The 23,450-nt window shown below is 44.2% G+C and overlaps 1 protein-coding gene across 5 annotated transcripts in view; it reads right to left on the bottom strand.

Annotated features, from left to right (window-relative positions):
* The window catches only part of taf1 (TAF1 RNA polymerase II, TATA box binding protein (TBP)-associated factor), a 153,581-nt gene that overhangs the window by 27,339 nt on the left and 102,792 nt on the right, over positions 1–23,450 (bottom strand). For all 5 annotated transcript variants that reach the window (XM_070882593.1, XM_070882594.1, XM_070882596.1 and 2 more), the window contains 5 exons: positions 22,853–23,064; positions 4,597–4,705; positions 3,258–3,356; positions 2,551–2,728; positions 391–458 (listed from right to left, as the gene is read on the bottom strand). In XM_070882593.1, coding sequence (XP_070738694.1) covers positions 391–458; positions 2,551–2,728; positions 3,258–3,356; positions 4,597–4,705; positions 22,853–23,064 — 666 coding nt within the window. The remainder of the gene's footprint in view (positions 1–390; positions 459–2,550; positions 2,729–3,257; positions 3,357–4,596; positions 4,706–22,852; positions 23,065–23,450) is intronic.

The raw sequence follows: 23,450 nt of genomic DNA, 5'->3' as shown, positions 1-23,450 counted from the left end.
AATAGTGACTACACTTCACAAGTCCTTTGAGGAGTGAGTGAGTCTTTCTTTTTTCAGTATCTGAGCAGATTTTGGTCAGTTTAATTCATATCTATTGTAAAGGGCACAGTTTATACAATGACTAACATATGCTCACAGAATTCCTTTCATTTTTGGTACATCAAAAAGATTTTCAAGTGACAATGAATCTACTTGACCGAAAATATTTCCTCCAGAAAATAAATGCAACAAGGAACATAGCTTTTATTTTATAAATATTTAATTCAATATCTTATAATATTTTAGCATTTCAGTTATTTTAAGCACAGTTCAAGAGTGAAAAAAGCAGAGATTATAGGTTGCAATGGGAAGCACACAGCAGGTTGATACAAAATGAATCTCACTACTCACCTCTTTGAACTTCATGTCACAGAGCTCCACCATACTTTGGGCAATTTGGGTCAGAGGATGCTTCACACCTGGAGAGAAGCAAACAGGTACTCAGTGTAGCCACTCACATATCACTTCTGTGACCTGCTTTGTGCTCCCCTCACATGACCATCATCACATATCCATCCATATATGTGCACAACTGCCACTTTAAAACTGTCAGCTTCCAAATTACTTCACATCCCTTTTACTCAAACAGATGGAGCTCCAGCTCATTTCACTGAATGTTACAGTACAGAAACAGGCCATCTGGCCCGTCACGTCTATACCCTGTTTTTTTCCACATAAGCCATGCAGACTAATCATATTCTCCTTCTCGTGTCCCATGTCCTTTAATATTCCTCTTTTTCAAGCAACTATTTCATTCCTTTTAGAAGAATTTATGGACTCTTACTTAAGTAATTCCATATTCTGACCACTTCACTACAAAGAATTTGTGCCCGCACATTACTGTTTCACCAACCAGTGGAAACAATCGTTTTTTTAACCTTATAATCCTCCATAATCTTAAAAGATTTAGGGGCCAAAATTGGTGAAGGGCAAGTGCCGCCCAAAGGACCGCCGAGATACCCAATGGTACTCTGGGTGGGGTTTTCGGCAAAAAAGGTCCTTGAAAGGGTGGCCAGCAACAAAAGAGAGACTTACACTGTCAATCTCGGCGGCAGAGGCGCTTGCCGCCCAAGTGCCGCCGAGGCTGGAGTCGGGCCCACGTAGGGTCGAAGAGCTGCAAATAAAAAGCATTAAAAAAGAAAGACCTTCAGTGGACCCCATCAAGGTAAGTCACTGAAGAGAGAAATTTTTAACATTGTTTACCAACCTTTTTTTCAGCTCTTCATACTCACCGTTGGGGATAGACCAGCCTCCCCCGCAGCGATCCACCCCAGTTCTGGCGCCGAATCCTGCCCGCACCAATCTGGCATCTCGGCGGGCGGGAGGTCAGTTGCGCCACTTGGCCGTCCGCTGACGTTAGCGGGCGGTTCCCGGAGGATCTCCCCTCCCGACTGCCCCAGACCAAATCGAAATTGGCACTGGGCGCATCGCGAGGAGGAATGTCAGCAGCAGTGGGCGGTAAGGCCATCAATTTCGGCCCCTTAGGATCAGATTACACCTTAACCATCTCATTCGAATGAACAAAGCCCTAACTTCTCAACCCTCTCTTTATAACTAATCCCTTACTCCATGTAACAGCCTAGAGAATCTGAACTGCACCTTTTCCATCGCTTTTATATCCTTCCTATAATGAGGTGCCCAGAAATGTGCAAATTATTCCAACTATGGCCTAAGGCCTTGTACAAGTTCAACATTACCTTATTTTTATTTTCTATTCCTCTAAGCACAAAACCAAGAACTCCATTTGCTGTTTTTTATGGTCTTATCTACGTATGCTATTATTTTTAATGACTTGTGTATCTGTACGCCAGTTCCTCTGTTCCTCTCGTCTACTTATAATCTTATCTTTTAAAGGTTATTTTCCTTTCCTTATTCTTACTTCATATTTTTCAACACTTAATTGCACTGTCCTGAATGCCCATCTACTCAACTCCTTATCTCAGAAACATAACGCTTCTACAATACGATTCACGTCTCCTTTGTGAGTTTAAAGTGTCAGCTGTGGCTCAGTGGGTAGCACTCTCGCCTCTGAGTCAGAAGGCTGTGGGTTCAAGTCCCACTTCAGGGACTTGAGCATAAAAAAAATCTAGGCTGACACTCCAGTGCAGTGCTGAGGGAGTGCTGCACTGTCAGAGGTGCCGTCATTCAGATGAGACGTTAAACTGAGGTCCCGTCTGCTCTCTCAAGTGGATGTAAAAGATCCCATGGCACTATTTCGAAGATCGGCAGGGGAGTTATCCGCGGTGTCCTGGCCAATATTTATCCCTCAATCAAAATAACAACAAATTATCTGGTCATTATCACATTGATGTTTGTGAAAGCTTGCTTGTGCGCAAATTGGCTGCCGCTTTTCCCACATTACAACAGTGACTACACTCCAAAAGTACTCCATTGATTGTAAAGCGCTTTGAGACATCCTGTGGTTGTGAAAGGCACTATATAAATGCAAGTTTTTTTCTTTTTAAAGTAAATAATATAAATGATTTTGTCGTGATCATTTGGAGCTCTTACCATTGTAAGTGACACAGTTTTTTACAATAAGTTCCACGTGCTCACGGAATTCTTCTCGCGAATGGCACATCCGTTTGCGGACATTCTCTCTCAAGGTCTGCAGGTCCATTGGTTTAGTGATAATTTTATAATAATCCTTCACAACCTTCGCGTTAACTGGAGTGTGGAATGGATAAGTCTGGGAAGAGCAAGAGGAGAACTTAATATGGAAGATCAAATGAAATGGAAACGTTTCTCTTGTCTGAACCAACATATTATCCTCTAACACAGCTAATCTTAAAACAATTTAATAGAAAAACTGAACTGAATGGTATTGTGGAGCATGTTAACGGGAATAGTGCAAAGGGAAGCATTTCCTGCACATTCCCCAAGTGGATATGATCCGTACAAGGCTAAAAAGGCCCCATTTTCTAAACCATCTATCTCAAGCTAGTGTCCACTGATACCAATTGGGCTGTTTTATGCTATGAGCCCATGTCCACAAGGAACTGGATCGAGATTCTTGAAATATTTTGTACAGTACCCATACAGACAGGAAAGACTTTCATCCCATCAGTCTGAGCTGGATTTTAATGTAGGTCCAAGAGGTGAAAATGAAACATGCTAACCTGCTGTGCTCATCCAATCTCACATTTCACTTTTAAAAAAAAATTGTTGCTTCTTCCCTCTCCCAAGACTTAAATTAAATAAAAGCTGTGAACTCTCACATTTACTAGGTCTCGCATGTCATTGATAATTCCTTCCCATATGGATGATAGGGTGACCATTGGATCTGTCCTTCGCCTGTGAATGGACTTATGAGGTCTCTGAAGAGAGAAAGAAAACAAAATTGAACAGTTTTGCAGCATTAAGAGCTCTGATCACCAGAATAAAAATAATCACCTCTAATTCTACACAACTATCTGATCTTGGCAGAATTATTACCTCCAGTTGTCAAAATATTACCAACCCTTTCCCAAAAATCTGAAGTAGTAGTTGATCGAGAACTTTCTCCAACTTAAATTTTGGTAAGACAAGTCATTTTATTTGGCTTCTGCCAAAAGCTCTGTATCCTTGTCCGACTCCATCCCTCTCCCTGACTCTTCCTCAAACTGAACCTGATGTTGGCAATCTTGGTCTCCTATTTGACTTAATGCTAAGCTTTAAAACCCTTATCCTATCACCAAAATCACTTACTTCCATCTCTGCAAAATTGCCCATTTTTGCCCAGATCTCACCCTCACTGCCACTGAAGCCATTATCCACACCACTGTAAGCTTTGAGCTCAAGTTCTCTAAAATGCTCATCACTGGTCTTCTGTGCTGCATCTTAAATAAACTTTAACTTGCCCAAAGTTCTTGCAAGCATTTTATCAGACGCAAAGCGCAACTCACCCATCCTTGCTGACCTCCACTGGCACCCCATCCCTTCAATACACTGAATTCAAAGTGCAAATCCCTCTATGGCCTTGACTAACCCTACTTTTGCTACCTCTTTCAATCCTATTTCTCAGCTTGTTTCCTTTGCTCCTTCAATCGTAGCCTCCTGTCTATTTCCCCTCCACTCCACTATCAGTGGCAGTGCCTTTAGTAATCGACACAGTGCAGTCTTGAGGTATTTAATAAACCTCACCATCTTGTTTAATTTCTCTCCAGCTTCAAAATCCCTATCAAAACCTATGTTGAAAACCATGCTTTTGTTCACTTCCTAATTCTTCACCTATTACTGCTTGGCATCCATTCTCTGTGAGATCCCCTGTTCCTTTGAGATTAACTATTTTAATAAGATGCTATACAGATGTAAGTTGTTCTTCTAATGGACAACATGATAACTCCATGCACCAAGTCCCCCTTTAGTAACCTGTCATTTCCCACACTCAGTTTTTTAGATTGCAACAAATAAAGAGTTGAAAATAAAACAGTAGGATATTGATGAACTTAGTGTAGGACTCCTTGAACGGAAATTAAAATTATACCAGTAACTGTTCTAAAGCTGTTGTAAGTCTCTAATAATTCAGGAAGTTGTTTTAAGTACTTCAGGAAACAGTAGAAATAAAAGCAGGCTTACATTTAGGTAATCACAGTGGACCGTAGTTCCCACCCGTCTGCGGCGTTTTGGAGGAAGCTGCTGTTTGGGGAATTTGAGAACCAAAGATTTCCTGCGCACTTCATCTGCACTGAAATATTAAATGTTAAATATAGAAGTTAGAGAAAAGTTACAGATAGAGGATACTTCAGAAATTCAGATGCATAAATCATTATGCCACACTTAAGTCAGAAGTGATTTTGGCAATACACGATGACACTGAAATTGGCACATTCATGGATATTTAACATGCAACAATAAAAGCTGGAAATTGACCCATACAAAGAAGTTCATAGATTACACAGTTGTATACAATCACAGGAATTGCTCGATGAAAAAAGAGCACGGTCCATCTCGTTCGCTTTCTACCATCCTGGTAGTTGCATGATACAAAGATAATGGAGGTGTTGACTAATCATAGAAATTAATCTCCATCAATTAATCTACAATAGATCCAGACATGAGGCTAGAAAATCCCAGAGGTGGAGTGTTTGGGAGCCATAGGTCCAAAGAAACCTGTTTCATCCAAGCCTACTGTATTTATCATATGTCATGTCTCAAAGTACTCATGTACTGTATCCGAAAATATCATTTTCAGAAATAAATTATCTAATTGACATTTGAAAGAAATATTATCAGTTTCCAACATCTCCATTGGGAGCATGTTCCATAGATTTACCACTCGCTCACTAAACAGTGTCAGCTGTGGCTCAGTGGGTGGCACACTCGCCTCTGAGTCAGAAGGTTGTGGGTTCAAGTCCAGGAACTTGAGCACATAAAAAAAAAAATCTAGGCTGACACTCCAGTGCAGTGCTTGAGGGAGTGCTGCACTGTCGGAGGTGCTGTCTTTTGGATGAAACGTTACACTGAGACCCCATCTGCCCGCTCAGGTGGACGCAAAAGATACCAATTCACTATTTCGAAGAAGAGCAGGGGAGTTATCCCCAGTGTCCTGGCCAATATTTATTCCTCAATCAACATAACAAAAACAGATTATCTGGTCATAATCACATTGCTGTTTGTGGGAGTTTGCTGTGCGCAAGTTAGCTGTCGCGTTTCCCACATTACAACAGTGATTACACTCCAAAAGTACTTCATTGACTGTAAAGTGCTTTGAGACGGCCAGTGGTCGTTAAATGAGCAATATAAATGCAAGTCTTTCTTTCTAAAATACTCTTTCCTCACATCTGTTTTCAATTTACCCCACTTCAAGCGCAGGTTGTGTCCTCTGGTTCTACTGTTCTGGACAAGGTGAAATAGCTTGACATGGTCTACATTATCTAGTCCCTTTTGCATCCTAAAAACAGTAATCACATTATCACACAAGAACATTCCCAATTTACATTATTGCTCCTTATAATCCAATTCCTCTATCAGTTGACAAAGGGGCAAAGATGATTGGAAAGGTTGGAAGGATCACGAAAAGCTAGGTTCAGGATGGGAGGAGGCCAAGGAACATGGGTGGAGGCTGGCCAGAGACCTCTTTCTTTCCTCTCCACTGCCCAATACAGTAGAGTGTCACCTACTGTACTGGCATTACAGGGAAGCATCATTGGAACATTACCACTACTGTGGACATTTAAACATGACAATCTTCATTGGAATGTTTACATAGAATTTTTGAATGGAACATATGTACATATTCACATTCTGAAAAGTTTTGGAGTGACTGCTGCAAATAATACATTGTGTTTTACATAATATGTTCTGTCCTTATAAAACAATACCTCGTCGGATATAGCAAGGGCAACACCACGGGACATTCGCTAATGATAAAAATGGTACATCTGGTTTACATTTTCTGTCCGTCATTTAAATTACATTTAAATAAAGTATAAAAACAAAGTCATTTGGAATGTACACAGAAACACCATGGGAAAGGACATGATGGAATTGCCAAAAGGCAATTTACAACACAGGAAGCAGCCTATCATATCTGTCAGCCTTTGCCAAAATTGTTCCACTGTCCTGCTCTCTCCCCAAAGTCTGTGGAAAAGAAATTGGCCAGCCTTGCGCATGTTTTCTCGGCGATATTTTGCCTTTTTTGCCGGTAAAAGGTATTTACCTAAATTGACCAAAGTTAATGTATAGCAATTTTGAAATATCGGCGAAAAGCGGATCGCCAGCGTGCAACGCCCCCCAAAAAACGCACTGCTTAAAATTGGCCGTTCGGTGAACCTGTACTCGGGGTGAAGAAACACCGCCTGAGAAAAGCCTGCGTTGAAGCCCTAGAAACAGCGGTAGGGATGAAGACCTACAAAAAAGGTAAGTTGAAGTTTTTATTTTTTAGTTCTTTTTCAGCGATTCATTAGTTAAGTGTATAGTGAATGTTTTCTGATTTTTTATTTTTGCAACTTGTTTTGTGTTTTCTCCCCTCCCAGGGCCTGTATTTTTGGTGGTGATAGGCCTCAGGCTAAAGTTGGTGAGGACTGCGGTTTCCACCGCGAATCCTCCTGTAACACCGATTTTTATTGTCGGGCACATTTTTTTGCCAATTTTACCCCCTTAAAAAATGGCGAAGTTTTTAGTGGTATTTTTTCCGTAAAATGACAGGAAAAAAACAATATCGGCAAAAACTGAATTTCTAGCCCCTTGTATCTTGTGTTTCAAATATTTATTCAAGTTTCCCTTAAAAGATCCAATTGCTTTATGGCTCAATTATTCCGTGACAAAGCATTCCATTCTCCAGCAACTCTCTTCTATGAAGACATTTCCACGAATCTCCCTCCTCACTGTGACTATTTTGAATTGATGACCACTCATCACTGACTCCCCAAGCAAAGCAAATAATTGTTCCCTATTAATCCTATCAAAATCCTTCATAATTTAAAAAGCCCTTCATTAAACCTCCTCTTAGCCCTCTGTTCCAGTAGAAATAATCCCACTGCCTCGAGCCTCTCCTCATTTCCATAGATTCCCATCCCTGGCATCATCCTGGCAAAGCTGTGCTGTATGCTCCAAGGCTTTAATGTCTTTTCTATAAAAGGGTCACCCAAAATGGCACACATTACTTTTAACTGTGGATTAAAAATTGCCATGTGCAAATTTATCAGTACTACTTTACTTTGGTATAAAACTAAAAGTGCCAATGGATTTTTGTGGCTTTATTTAACTGCAGTTGCAATTATAGAAAATCCTAGCCTTCTGTTCATTCCACAGACTGATTCCCATTTCTTTTTACCTTCCCAAAATGCTAATTTCTCTGATCAATCCATGACCTGTTGAACACTCTCAGCCAGCTTCGCTGATTCCTAAAACCCCAACTTTCATGTCATCAACAAATTTCAGGATTGTGCACCCTATGCCGAAGTCCAAATAAACACAGACACAGCAAAAATGACCCAACAATGGCCCGATGTGCACTACTTCCAACCATTGTCCAATTCGGGTCACACAATGTATATTAACTCTTGTTTCCCCATCAACCAACTTTCTAGCCAAGCTCTCAGCATATATCAGAATCAATTCCATTTAGCACGATGGTAGTGCCACACAACACGATGGAGGGTGTCCTCAGTGTGAAGACGGGACTTGGTCTGCACAAGGACTGAGCGGTCGTCACTGCTACCAATGCTGTCATGGACAGATGCATCTGCGACAGGTAGTTTGGTGAGGACGAGGTCAAGTAGATTTTTATCAAGCCTCTTGCAGACATCTATTGATCACCTTTAAAAATCACCTTTAAAACAGCTTTCCTCCAACACCATCCCTGGGTATGTCCTGTACCACTGGCAGGTCAGACCCATCCGAGGTGGTGGCACAGTGGTATACAGTCTAGAGGGAGTGGCCCTGGGAGTCTGCAACATTGACTCCGGACCCCATGAAGTCTCACGGCTTCAGGTCAAGCATGGGCAAGGAAACCTCCCGCTGATTACTACCAACCACCCTCCCTCAGCTGATGAATCAGTGCTCCTCCATGTTGAATACCACTTGGAAGAAGCACTAAGGGTATCAAGGGCACAGAATGTACTTTGGGCGAGCGACTTCAATGTCCATCACCAAGAGAGCCTCAGTAGCACCACTACTGACCGAGCTCTGAAGGACATAGCTGCCACACTGGGCCTGCAGCCGCTGGCGAGATAACACAACATGGACAAAAGGGCTGAATTCCAGAGGTGAGGTGAGAGTGCCTGCCCTTGACATCAAGGCAGCATTTGACCGAATGTAGCAATAAGGAGCCCTAGCAAAACTGAAATTAATGGGAATCAAGGGGGAAACTCTCCACTGGCTGGAGTCATACCTTACACAAAGGAAGATGGTTGTGGTTGTTGGAGATCAATCATCACAGCCCCAGGACATCGCTGCAGAAGTTCCTCAGGGCAGTGTCCTCGGCCCAACCATCTTCAGCTGCTTCATCAATGACCTTCCCTCCATCATAAGGTCAGAAGTGGGGATGTTCGTTGATGATTGCAGTGTTCAGTTCCATTTGCAATTGCTTGGAAAATGAAGCAGTTCATGCCTGCATGCAGTAAGACCTGGACGACATTCAGGCTTGGGCTGATAAGTGGCAAGTAACGTTCGCGCCACACAAGTGCCAGGCAATGACCATCACCAACAAGCGAGAGTCGAACCACCTCGCCTTGATATTCAACGAAATTACCATCGCTGAATCCCACACCTTCAACATCCTGGGAGTCGCCATTAACCAGAAACTTAACTGGACCACCCACATAAATACTGTGGCAACAAGAGCGGGTCAAAGACTGGGATTCTGTGGCGAGTGTCTCACCTCCTGACTTCCCAAAACCTTTCCACCATCTAGAAGGCACAAGTCAGAAGTGTGATGGAATACTCTCCACTTGCCTGGATGAGTGCAGCTCCAACATGACTCAAGAAGCTCGACACCATCCAGGACAAAGCAGCCCGCTTGATTGGCACCCTATCTACCACCTTCAACACTACCTCCCCCACCGGCGCACCGTGACTGCAGTGTGTACCATCTACAAGATGCACTGCAGCAACTCGCCACAGCTTCTTTGGCAGCACCTCCCAAACCGCGACCTCTACCACCTAGAAGGACATGGGCAGCAGGAGAATGGGAACACCGTCACCTGCAAGTTCCCCTCCAAGTTACACACCATCCTGACTTGAAAATATATTGCCGTTCCTTCATAGTCAAAATCCTGGAACTCCCTCCCTAACCTTCACCACAAGGACTGCAGCGGTTCAAGAAGGTGGCTCACCACCACCTTCTCAAGGGCAATTAAGAATGAGCAATAAGTGCTGGCCTTGCCAGCAACGCTCCCATCCTCTGATCGAATTTTTAAAAAAACCCACATGCAAAATGTCTACTACATTTTCTTTATCTAATTGGTCACATGTTCACTATTAAATTTGTCAAACACAATTTGCCATCAACAATTTCATGCTTACTGTCTTTAATTAACTTACGCATTTCTAAATGCTCACCAATTTTATCTCAAATTATGGACTCAAAGAATTTCACACAACTGAGATTAATCTAACTGGTCTATAGCTATCCGTTTATCGTTCTCTCACTTCTTGCACAGTTGATGTTAATGTAAACTGAACAATTTATAAAGCTAGATTTTCACCAAAAGTAGCACTGTCTTTAACAAAAAGTGCTTTGGAAATGTGTTGTTTGTTTGCAAATGTAAACATAATGATGTGAACACTGAATCCCATTACCCAAAATGCTTGCCAAAACTGAAGTTGCTTTAGCTCTGATGATAATATGTTATTCCTGCATTCTAGCAAGAGTTGAGGTGTTAGCCTTGGCTCATTGGTAGCACTCTCACCTCTGAGTCAGAAAGTCATGGATCCAAGTCCCACACCAGAGACTTGAGTTCATAATCCAGGCCAACACTAAAGTGCAGTACTGAGGAGTGCTGCATTGTCAGAGGTGTCATCTTTTGGATGAGATATTACAACTGAGGCCAAATCTGTCCTGTCGGGTAGATGTAAAAGCTCCCACAGCACTATTTGAAGAAGAGCAAGGGATTTCTCCCCTGTGTCCTGGCGAATATTTATCTTTAAATCAACATCACTAAAACAGATTATCTGGTCATTGATGTTTGTGGGATCTAGTTGTGTGCAAATTGGATGCCACGTTTCCATCCTGAAAGGCACTATGTAAATGCAAGTTGTTTATTTTAGTACCTTCTAACAGTATTTTAAAAACAAAATTATGTTTGGAAATTAAATTTTGTGTCATGGAATTCTTCCATCATGCAGATCACCAGATTTGTAAGGCAGCATCGCAGTCTTGGCCCTTACTATACGACCACTTAACCCAAAAGGTTTAGCTACTAGTGGTGTCGGCCACATTCCCTTGTACAATCTTTTTTGCCCCGAGCCTATTCTCATATGATGGTTAGCAATTTCCACTCCTTTCTTCCAAAGGTCTCGCTGCTGCACTCTCAATTCTCTTCATCACACTACCAGCCGTGTTCCTTTCATTTCTAGCCTTACAAATCTCCTCAACTATGCTCCTACAATTCCCTGCCACCGTACAAATTACACACTTCCACTTGTGTTTTAGCACTTCGTCATGACCCTTTTATATTTCAGTGGTTTTATTTCATGTGTTCTAACCTCATCTAACGTGAACTGTCAGCTCCACAATATGCGTGCTTTCTTATCCACTCTCATTGTAACACAATCTACAGCTTCAGATTGGTACTACTTAACTGTGCCAGAAAAGAGTACTGTTCCAAAAGTCTATTGCCAATTTCCAATCTTTTGTACCAATAAAAATATTATATGTTCTTTTTTTCTTTTACCACCTGCCTTTTTTGATTAATGTCAGAAAGTGTGAGGTCATCCACCTTGGGAAAAAAAACAGTAAAAGGGAATACTATTTGAATGGGGAGAAATTACAACATGCTGCGGTGCAGAGGGACCTGGGGGTCCTTGTGCATGAATCCCAAAAAGTTAGTTTGCAGGTGCAGCAGGTAATCAGGAAGACGAATGGAATGTTGGCCTTCATTGCGAGAGGGATGGAGTACAAAAGCAGAGAGGTCCTTCTGCAACTGTACAGGGTATTGGTGAGGCCGCACCTGGAGTACTGCGTGCAGTTTTGGTCACCTTACTTAAGGAAGGATATACTAGCTTTGGAGGGGGTACAGAGACGATTCACAAGGCTGATTCCGGAGATGAGGGGGTTACCTTATGATGATAGATTGAGTAGACTGGGTCTTTACTCGTTGGAGTTCAGAAGGATGAGGGGTGATCTTATAGAAACATTTAAAATAATGAAAGGGATAGACAAGATAGAGGCAGAGAGGTTGTTTCCACTGGTCATGGAGACTAGAACTAGGGGGCACAGCCTCAAAATACGGGGGAGCCAATTTAAAACCGAGTTGAGAAGGAATTTCTTCTCCCAGAGGGTTGTGAATCTGTGGAATTCTCTGCCCAAGGAAGCAGTTGAGGCTAGCTCATTGAATGTATTCAAGTCACAGATAGATAGATTTTTAACCAATAAGGGAATTAAGGGTTACGGGGAGCGGGCGGGTAAGTGGAGCTGAGTCCACGGCCAGATCAGCCATGATCTTGTTGAATGGCGAAGCAGGCTCGAGGAGTTAGATGGCCTACTCCTGTTCCTAATTCTTATGTTCTTATTACAAGATAGTTACAGATGAGGGAAGCTAGTTGGCCCATCTTAGCTCATTTATCCAGAATAGAAAATAATGATATTCTCCCTATATCATCATCAAACTGAATGAGTCTAAGGTTACCTTACCTGGCAGATCATTCTACATGTTCATCACTTTTGCATCAAGAAGTGATTCCTGACATCGGTCCTAAACTTTCCTTACTCCAGTATTAATCTGTTCCTCTTAATATAACCTTATCTATGCCAGTTAACATCTTGTGTACATCTATAAGGCTCCTTCTCTGTTCAGAGAATCATAAGAATTTACAGCACCGGAGGCCATTCGGCCCATCGAGACCGCGCCGGCCGACAAAGACCTATCCAGCATAATCCCACTTTCCAGCTCTTGCTGTAGATTTGTAGGTTAAGGCACTTCAAGTGCACATCCAGGTACTTTTGGAAGATGGCCACCGGGGTGACTGCTCCCTGAGGAGCTCCCTGAGCAAACAGACTTAAACTTAAACTTAACTTTAGAATCTTGAGCCACCTGGCAACTTTCACTCTCAACCCCCTCCCCTCCCACTGTCTAAACTTTCCCTAACCTTATTAGACTCTAATAGGGGGTACATTCTTTTCAATTTTACCTTAAACCTTTATTCCTATAATCCATAAATTTGGGCCGACCACTTGCGCGAATCTTCCTCCTAAACCCCACACTGCTCTTCGACGACAATGACGACGACCGGCCCACCAACGACGACCGAGCCTCCTGCTGCAGCAGTGAACTGGACCTGAACCTCTTCCCTCCTTCAGCGACCCTCTCTGGCGATCTGCTCCTTCGACGTCGACTCAGCTGCCCCATCCGATCCTCGACGACGTCCGGCGAGCCAGGTGAGCCTCCAGCGACGACGGCTTGGCCTCTCCTCCTCCCTCAACGACGGCTGGACCTCAACTCCTCAACGGTGATCGGGCTTTCTTCCCCTTCAACTACGACTGGGCCTCTCTTTCCCCGCTGGTTTCCTGACCTCTTCTCCCCCAGCATGTGATGAGTACCATGGCTGTGACCACCCTGACCTTCCACACTGAACTCCAGGAGACTGCTGACCCCCTCAATGCCCGTCCTCAACCAAGCCTCGGGCCACCTACCATCAAATGTGCTAATCAGCGCCGAGCTTGCGACCAACATCTCGCCGTAGGCAACTAGGCTCATACAGCAGTGCCTGGTCTCCCGTCGTCTCGGACCCCCTTGCCACTGGACCAAGACCTTGCTCAGCTAAGCCCGTGTGGTGGTCGGTGTGCAACGACCACCCCACATTAAAAGAACTCAGGCACAGGCATCTTCCACTCATTGAATATGAAGTTCGGGACCTGGAACGTCAGGACCCTAATGGACAACTCCAACAGCGACAGGCCGGAACACCACACCGCCATAGTTGCCCGGGAACTTAAGACTCTTTGACATCGACATCGCCGCCCTAAGCGAGACCCGGTGGGCAGGGGAAGGCCAGCTTAAGGAACACAGTGGAGGTTATATCTTTTTCTGGAAAGGTAAACCAGAGGAAGAACGCCGCCTTCATGGAGTCGGCTTTGCTGTCAAAAATGAACTGGTCAGCCATCTCAAAGACTCCCCCTGTGCGATTAACGAACGCCTGATGACCCTTTGCCTTACCCTATCCCGGAACCAATGCGCCACAGTCATCAGTGCGTACGCCCCAACACTCGATGCAATGGATGAGGCTAAAGAGGATTTTTATTCCAAATTCGAGGCATCCCTGTCTTGCGTCCCCAAGGACGACAAATTGGTCCTCCGAGTAACTTTAATGCTCGGATCGGCAAAGACACAGCCCTCTGGGGAGGCGTGATTGGCAGAGAGGGGGTAGGGAAATCCAACTCCAGGTGTACCCTACTCCTGACAAAATGTCTCGAACACGAACTCATCACCAACACCCTGTTCCGCCAGAGGGACAAATACAAGGCATCGTGGCAACACCCTCGCTCCAAACACTGGCACCTGCTGGACTATCGTCTGAGCCAAGGATCGCAAGGATGTGTGCATCACCTGCGCCATGACTGGAACTGACGACTGCTGGACGGACCATCGCCTAATCTGATCCATCATCAATATTAACATAGTCCCAAAGCAGAGGGGACAGCAGAAGCAGTGCCGCAAAAAAGTTAATGCCGGGGCACTTAAAGACCCAGCTAAGAGAGCCCTATACAGCCAGCGCCTCACAGTCAACCTGGCGTGCCTTGATGACCCCGAGATGCTCAATGCCCACAGCGCTTGGTCTGCCCTCTAGATCTCCATAACCAATGCCTGTGAAAAGACATTTGGTTACTCAACCAGAAAACACCAGGACTGGTTTGATGAAAACGATCAGGAGATCCAAGAACTAATAGATCGTAAGCGCAGAGCATTTTTGAGCCTCAAGCAACAACCAAACTCGGGAGCTACAAAGCAACATTACAGATGGCTCAAGGCTGAGGTCCAACAAAAAACCCGGGACCTAAAGAACAGGTGGTGGATGGAGAAAGCGCAGATGATACAACAACTAGCCGACAGCCACGACATACGAGGATTCTTCACTGCAGTCAAGGCCACCTACGGTCCAAAGTCCCAAAGCCCCACCTCACTCATGGCCAAGAACAGGGAAATACTCATCAAAGACGCCGAGGCTGTCAGGGCCCGCTGGAAGGAGCACTTTGAAAATCTCCTCAATCGAGACTCTGCCTTTGACTTGAATGTTCTCAACTCCATCCTGCTACATGCAACCCACCACCACGTCAGTGAAACTCCAATGCTGCAAGAGGTAGGCAAAGCCATAAAACAGCTCAAGAATAACAAGGCTACAGATGCGGATGGAATTCCTGCTGAGGCGTTAAAATATGGTGGAGAGCCGCTATTGGCGCGGATACATGACCTCATCTCTCTCATTTAGAGAGCATGCCGGGAGATCTCAGAGATGCAGTGATCGTGTCCATTTTTAAAAAGGGGAACAAATCCGACTGCGGCAACTACAGGGGAATCTCCCTGCTATCAACCACTGGGAAGGTTGTCGTTAAGAGTCCTTCTCCCTGTGGCCGAGGAGCTCCTCCCAGAGTCACAATGCGCATTTCGTCCCCTTGGGGGGGGTGGGGGGGGGGGTGGAACAACGGACATGATCTTGTGCAGCACGACAACTGCAGGAAAAATGCAGGGAGCAGTGCCAGCCCGTATACATGGCCTTTTTCGATCTTACAAAGGCCTTTGACACTGTCAACCGTGAGGGCTTATGGAGCATCCTCCTCCGTTTTGGTTGCCCCCAAAAATGTGTCAACATTCTTCACCTGCTCCACAACGACATGCAGGCTGTGATCCTTACCAGCGGATCCGTTACAAGCCCATTCCACGTCTGAACCGGGGTCAAACAGGGCTGCATAATCGCTCCAACCCCCTTCTCAATCTTCCTCGCTGCCATGCTCCACCTCACTGTCAACAAGCTCCCTGCCGGAGTGGAACTAAACAACAGAACGAGTGGGAGGCTGTTTAATCTACGCCACCTCCAGGCCAGGTGCAAGACCACCCATACCTCTGTCGTTGAGCTGCAGTACGCGGACGACGCCTGCGTCTGCGCACATTTGGAGATTGAACTCCAGGATACAGTCGATGCATTCACCGAGGCATATGAAAGCATAGGCCTTACGCTTAACATCCGTAAGACAAAGGTCCTACACCAGCCTGTCCTCACCGCACAGCACTGCCCCCCAGTCATCAAGATTCACGGCGCAGCTCTCGACAACGTGGACCACTTCCCATACCTCGGGAACCTCTTATCAACAAAGGCAGACATTGATGCGGAGATTCAACATCGCCTCCAGTGTGCCAGTGCAGCCTTCGGCTGCCTGAGGAAAAGAGTGTTCGAAGACCAGGCCCTCAAATCTACCACCAAGCTCATGGTCTACAGGGCTGTAGTAATTCCCGCCCTCCTGTATGGATCAGAGGCATGGGTGACTTGCAGAAGACACCAAGTCGCTGGAGATATATCACCAACGATGTCCCCGCAAGATCCTGCAAATACCCTGGGAGGACAGATGCACCAACATCAGTGTCCTCACCCAGGCTAACATCCCCAGCATTGAAGCACTAACCACACTCAATCAGTTTCGCTGGGCAAGCCACTTAGTTCACATGTCAGACACGAGACTCCCTAAGCAACTGCTATATGCGGAGCTCCTTCCTGGCAAACGAGCCAAAGGTGGGCAGTGGAAACGTTACAAGGACACCCTCAAAGCCTCCCTGGTGAAGTGCGACATCACACTGACGCCTGGGAGACCCTGGCCGAAGACAGCCTAGGTGGAGAAAGTGCATCCGGGAGGGCGTTGAGCTCTTCGAATCTCAACACTGCGAGCGTGAAGAGATCAGTCGCAAGCAGTGGAAGGAGCGTGCGGCAAATCAGTGCCACCCCCGCTTCTCCCGACGAATATGTCCCACCTGTGACAGTGTCTGTGGCTCTCGTGTTGGACTATTCAGCCACCAAAGAACTCACTGGGAGTGGAAGCAAATCTTCCTCGATTCCGAGGGACTGCCTATGATGACGAAGTACTTTTTAAATGCTATGAGGGCTTCTGCCTCTACCACCCTTTCAGGCAGTGAGTTCCAGACCCCCACCACCCTCTGGGTGAAAATAATTCTCCTTAAATACCCTCTAAACCTCCGACCACTTACTTTAAATCTGACCCCCTCTGCTAAGGGGAATAGGTCCTTCCCATTCACTCTATCTCGGCCCCTCATAATTTTATACACCTCAATTAGGTGTCCCCTCAGCCTCCTCTGTTCCAAAGAAAACAAACCCAACCTATCCAATCTTTCCTCTTAGCTAAAATTCATCACTCCAGGCAACATCTTCGTAAATCTCCTCTGCACCCTCTCGACTGGAATCACATATTTTCCGTAATGTGGTGACCAGAACAGTACGCAGTAGTCTAGTTGTGGTCTAACTCGTGTTTTATACAGTTCAAGCATAACCTCCTTGCTCTTATATTCTATGCCTTGCCTAATAAAGGCAAGTATTCCGTATGCCTTCTTAACCATCTGTCCTGTTACCTTCAGGGATCTGTGGACATGCACTCCAAAGTCCCTTTGTTACTCTACACTTCTCAGTATCCTACCATTTATTGTGTATTCCCTTGCCTTGTTAGCCCCCCCCAAATGTATTACCTCACACTCATCCAGTTTGAATTCCATTTGCCACTGTTCAGTTCACCTGACCAGTCCATTGATAGTTTTCTGCAGTCTACAGCTTTCTTCTTCATTATCAACCACACGGCCAATTTTTGTATAATTTGCAAACTCCCTAATCATACCCCCTACATTTAAGTCCAAATCATTGATATATATTGTACTACAAAAAGTAAGGGACCTCGTACTGAGCCCTGCAGAACCCCACTTAGAACAGTCTTCCTTACGCTTTGCTTCCTGCCTCTGAGCCAATTTTGCATCGAACTTGGAACTTTGCCTTGGATCCCATGGGCTTTTACTTTTTTGACCAACATCCCATGTGGGACCTTATCAAAAATCTTGCTAAAATCCACATACACTACATCAAATGAACTACCTTCATCGACCCTCCTTGTTACCTCCTCAAAAAATGCAATTAAGTTAGTCAGACACGACCTTCCCTTAACAAATCAACACTGACTGTCCTTGATTAATCTGTGTCTTTCCAAATGAAGATTTATCCAGTTCCTCAGAATCTTTTCCAATAATTTTCCCATCACCGAAATTAGGCTGACAGGCCTGTAATTACTCGGTCTATCCCTTTCCCCCTTTTTAAACAACAGTACAATGTGAGCAGTCCTCCAGTATCACACCTGCAGCCAGAAAGGATTGGAAAATGATGGTCAGAGCCCCTGCTATTTCCTCTCTTGCTTCTCTTAACAGCCTGGGCTATATTTCATCTGGGTCTGGGGATTTATCCACTTTCAAAGATGCTAAACCTCTTAAATAAACATCGTGAGAGAAGAAGTATTAATAGAATATTTCACATTCCTCCTCCGATTGAAAGGTCTGCATCGTCACTCTCTTTTGTGAAAACAGACGCTAAGTATTCAAGAACCATACCCACGTCTTCCGCCTCCACAACCGGTTACCTTTATGGTCCCTAATAGGCCCGACTCTTTCTTTAGTTATCCCCTTGCTCTTAATGTATTTATAAAATATCTTTGGCTTTTCCCAGCCAAAATATTTTCATGCCCTCTCTTTGCTTTCCTAATTTCTTTTTTAATTTCACCCCTGCACTTTCTATACTCATCTAGGATTTCTGCAGTATTGAGCCCTCGGTATCTGTCATAAGCTTCCCTTTTTTCCTTTATTCTACCCTCTATGTCCCTTGACATGCAGGGGGCTCTAGATTGGTTCGTCCCACCCTTTTTCTTTAAGGGAACATACTTGCTCTGAACCCTCACTATCTTCTCCTTGAATGCCTCCCACTGCTCTGGCACTGATGTACCTTCAAGTAGCTGTTTCCAGTCCACTTTGGCTAAATTACATCTCAGCTTAGTAACATTAACTTTTCCCCAATTGAGAATTTTATTCCTGGTCTAGCTTTGTCCTTTTCCATAACTACCCTAAATCTAACTGAATGATGATCACTAACACCAAAAGGAATATAGACTGGCTAAGTGAGTGGGTAAACATTTCACAGAGGGAGTATAATGTGGGAAGGTGTGAGGTTATCCACTTGGCAGGAAAAATAAAAAAACAAATTATTATTTATATGGACAGAAATTACAAAATGCTGCATTACAGAGGGACCTGGGGACCCTTGTGCCATAAAACACAAAAGTTAGTATTCAGGTACAGGGTTTAATTAGGAGGGGGAAAATGGAGTATGAGAGTAAGCTTACAGGGAACATAAATGCTGACTACAAAAGTTTCTATAGATATGTGAAGAGAAAACAATTAGTGAAGACAAATGTAGGTCCCTTGCAGTTAGAATCAGGTGAATTTACAATGGGGAACAAAGAAATGGCAGACCAATTGAACAAATACTTTGGTTCTGTCTTCATTAAGGAAGACACAAATAACCTTCCGGAAATACTAGGGGACTGAAAGTCTAGCGAGAAGGAGAAACTGAAGAAAATCCTTATTAGTCAGGAAATTGTGTTCGGGAAATTGATGGGATTGAAGGCCGATAAATCCCCAGGGCCTGATAGGCTGCATCCCAGAGTACTTAAGGAAGTGGCCCTTGAAATAGTGGATGCATTGGTGGTCATTTTCCAACATTCTAAGAATCTGGATCAGTTCCTATGGATTGGAGGGTAGCTAATGTAACCCCACTTTTTAAAAAAAGGAGGAAGAGAGAAAACAGCGAATTATAGACCGGTTAGCCTGACATCGGTAGTGGGGAAAATGTTGGAATCAATTATTAAAGATGTAATAGCAGCGCATTTGGAAAGCAGTGACAGGATCGGTCCAAGTCAGCATGGATTTATGAAAGGGAAATCATGTTTGACAAATCTTCTAGAATTTTTTGAGATGTAACTAGTAGAGTGGACAAGGGAGAACCAGTGGATGTGGTATATTTGGACTTTCAAAAGGCTTTTGACAAGAGATTAGTGTGCAAAATTAAAGCACATGGTATTGGGAGTAATGTATTGACGTAGATAGAGAACTGGTTGGCAGACAGGAAGCAGAGTAGGAATAAACAGGTCCTTTTCAGAATGGCAGGCAGTGACTAGTGGGGTACCGCAAGGTTCAGTGCTGGGACCCCAGCTATTTACAATATACATTAATGATTTGGACGAAGTAATTCAATGTAATATCTCCAAGTTTGCAGATGACACTAAGTTGGGTGGCAGTGTGAGCTGTGAGGAAGATGCTAAGAGGTTGCAGGGTGACTTGGACAGGTTAGGTGAGTGGGCAAATGCATGGCAGATGAAGTATAATGTAGATAAATGTGAAGTTATCCACTTTGGTGGCAAAAACAGGAAGGCATAATATTATCTGAATGGTGACAGATTAGGAAAAGGGGAGGTGCAACGAGACCTGGGTGTCTGTATATATCAGTCATTGAAAGTTGGCATGCAGGTACAGCAGGCGGTGAAGATGGCAAATGGCATGTTGGCCTTCATAGCGAGAGGATTTGAATATAGGAGCAGGGAGGTCTTATTGCAGTTGTATAGGGCCTTGGTGAGGCCACACCTTGAATATTGTGCACAGTTTTAGAAACATAGAAACATAGAAAATAGGCGCAGGAGTAGGCCATTCAACCCTTCGAGCCTGCACCGCCATTCAATGAGTTCATGGCTGAACATGCAACTTCAGTACCCCATTCCTGCTTTATCGCCATACCCCTTGATCCCCCTAGTAGTAAGGACAACATCTAATTCCTTTTTGAATATATTTAGTGAATTGGCCTCAACAACTTTCTGTGGCAGAGAATTCCACAGGTTCACCACTCTCTGGGTGAAGAAGTTTCTCCTCATCTCAGTCCTAAATGGCTTACCCCTTATCCTTAGACTGTGACCCCTGGTTCTGGACTTCCCCAACATTGGAAACATTCTTCCTGCAGCTAACCTGTCTAAACCCGTCAGAATTTTAAACGTTTCTATGAGGTCCCCTCTCATTCTTCTGAACTCCAGTTAATACAAGCCCAGTTGATCCAGTCTTTCCTGATATGTCAGTCCCGCCATTGTGGGAATCAGTCTGGTGAACCTTCGCTGCACTCCCTCAATAGCAAGAATGTCCTTCCTCAAGTTAGGAGACCAAAACTGTACGCAATACTCCAGGTGTGGCCTCACCAAGGCCCTGTACAACTGTAGTAACACCTCCCTGCCCCTGTACTCAAATCCCCTCGCTATGAAGGCCAACATGCCATTTGCTTTCTTAACCACCTGCTGTACCTGCATGCCAACCTTCAACTTTTGGTCTCCTAATCTGAGGAAGGACATTCTTGCTATTGAGGGAGTGCAGCGAAAGTTCACTAGACTGATTCCCAGGATGGCAGCACTGACATATGAAGAAAGACTGGATCGACTAGGCTTATATTCACTGGAATTTAGAAGAATGAGAGGGGATCTCATAGAAACATATAAAATTCTGACGGGATTGGACAGGTTAGATGCAGAAAGAATGTTCCCGATGTTGGGGAAGTCCAGAACCAGGGGTCACAGTCTAAGAATAAGGGGTAAGCCATTTAGGACTGAGATGAGGAGAAACTTCTTCACTCAGAGAATTGTGAACCTGTGGAATTCTCTGCCACAGAAAGTTGTTGAGGCCAGTTCGTTAGATATATTCAAAAGGGAGTTAGATGTGGCCCTTATGGCGAAAGGGATCAAGGGGTATGGAGAGAAAGCAGGAATGGGGTACTGAAGTTGTATGATCAGCCATGATCATATTGAATGGTGGTGCAGGCTCGAAGGGCCGAATGGTTTACTCTTGCACCTATTTTGTATGTTTCTATGTAATCAGGAAGGCAAATGGAATGTTGGTTTTTATTGTAAGGGGAATGGAGTATAAAAGCAGAGAAGTCCTGCTACAACTGTACAGAGTATTGGTGAGACCACACCTGCGTAGAGTTTTGGTCTCCTTATTTAAGGAGGGATATACTTGCATTGGAGGCAGTTCAGAGAAGGTTCACTGGGTTGATTCCTGAGATGAAGGGATTGACTTATGAAGAACGATTGAGCAGGTTGGGTCTATACTCATTGGAGCTTAGAAGGATGAGAGGTGATCTTATTGAAACATATAAGATATTGAGGGGACTCGACAAGGTAGATGCAGAGAGGATATTTCCACTGGTGGGGGAATCTAGAATGAGGGGGCATAGTTTAAGAATAAGGGGATGCCCATTTAGAACTGAGATGAGGAGGAATTTTTTCTCCGAGGGGGTCGTAAATCTGGGGAATTCTCTGCCCCAGAGGGCTGTGGAGGCTGGGTCATTGAATATATTTAAGGTGGAGATAGAGTGGGCAGGGAAGTGGAGCTGAGCCCAAAGATCAGATCAGCCATGATCTTATAAAATGGCAGAGCAGGCTCAAGGGGCTGATACCCCTTCCACCTGCCCAGCTTCATTCCCTAAAACTAAGTCCAGAACCTCCTCCTTCCTGTTGGGCTTGCTACATACTGGCTAATAAATTTCTGCTGAATGCATTTTACGAATTCTGCTCCCTCTATACCTTTCACACTAATTCTATCCCAGTTAATATTAGGGTAATTGAAATCCCATACTATTACTGTCCTATTGTTTTTGCACTTCTCAGAAACTTGCCGACATATTTGCTCTTCTATATCCCTCTGACTGTTTGGGGGTCTATAGTACACTTGCAGCAAAGTGATTGCCCCTTTTTTGTTCTTCAGTTCAACCCATATGGCCTCATTTGATGATCCTTCCAACATATCATCCCCCTCCTCACAGCTGTGATTATTTCTTTAATCATTATTGCGACACCCCTCCTTTTTTATCCCCCTCTCTTAGGTAACACTGAGTTTAATCAAAAAACACAAAGGTAATTTGTGACAAGGTGCTTATAAAATTACTCGAAACATCCATTTCTCGCCTCCATGACTACAAAACTGCTACGCAGGTTTTGTTCCCATCTTTCAAAACAATTACCCATTTTTCTTTTCAACATCTTCTTGCGCAGGTTAACTATGCAGAATTCCTTTCTTGTCCTCAGCACTAACCACAATTTCTTACTTACCTCTCAATCAGTTGTTTGCCCAGCACAATTTTAGTTCCTTCTACTTTGATAAGTTCCTCGTTGTCATTGGGTATAACAGTCTTTTCAAGCTCTTCCTCCTGTTCCTCTGTCATCGCAACTGGGTTACTTGGTGGAGCATTTGTTTGGTAATACAGAGGACAAAATTTATTGGTCCTCATGTGACCAATGGCACCACAGGCACCACATTTTAGCTGTAAATAGGGAAAAGAAAGAAGGGAGCTTTGAGTTCTTACTCGACCTTCCAATTGCAAGACTTTTTAAAAAATGACAAAATACAGATTACCAGTATCTCAAAACATTCTGAATAAGTTAGGTCATAACATTAGATCCCACATAGTCCAAGCACCCAGGTAGTGTTTACATATACCTTAAATATTTTAGACACTTTCCTGGAGAGGAGACAGATTTTAATATTCTCTGCCTCACCCATGTGCTCAGCACATCCCGACTGCTATTCCATCCTGCTTTCACTCTGCTAGTGAGGGGGCAAAATGGAATACTTTTTGGAAAGAGGACTTGGAAAGTAGTCAAAGAAAGGCAATGATAAAGGCACTGAATCTTAACTTCACAAAATGGA

Source organism: Pristiophorus japonicus, chromosome 6 (assembly GCF_044704955.1).
Source record: "Pristiophorus japonicus isolate sPriJap1 chromosome 6, sPriJap1.hap1, whole genome shotgun sequence".
Taxonomy (NCBI): Eukaryota; Metazoa; Chordata; class Chondrichthyes; family Pristiophoridae; genus Pristiophorus; species Pristiophorus japonicus.
The sequence above is the reverse complement of the archived record's forward strand: the minus strand, read 5'-3'. Positions and strand labels throughout refer to the sequence as shown.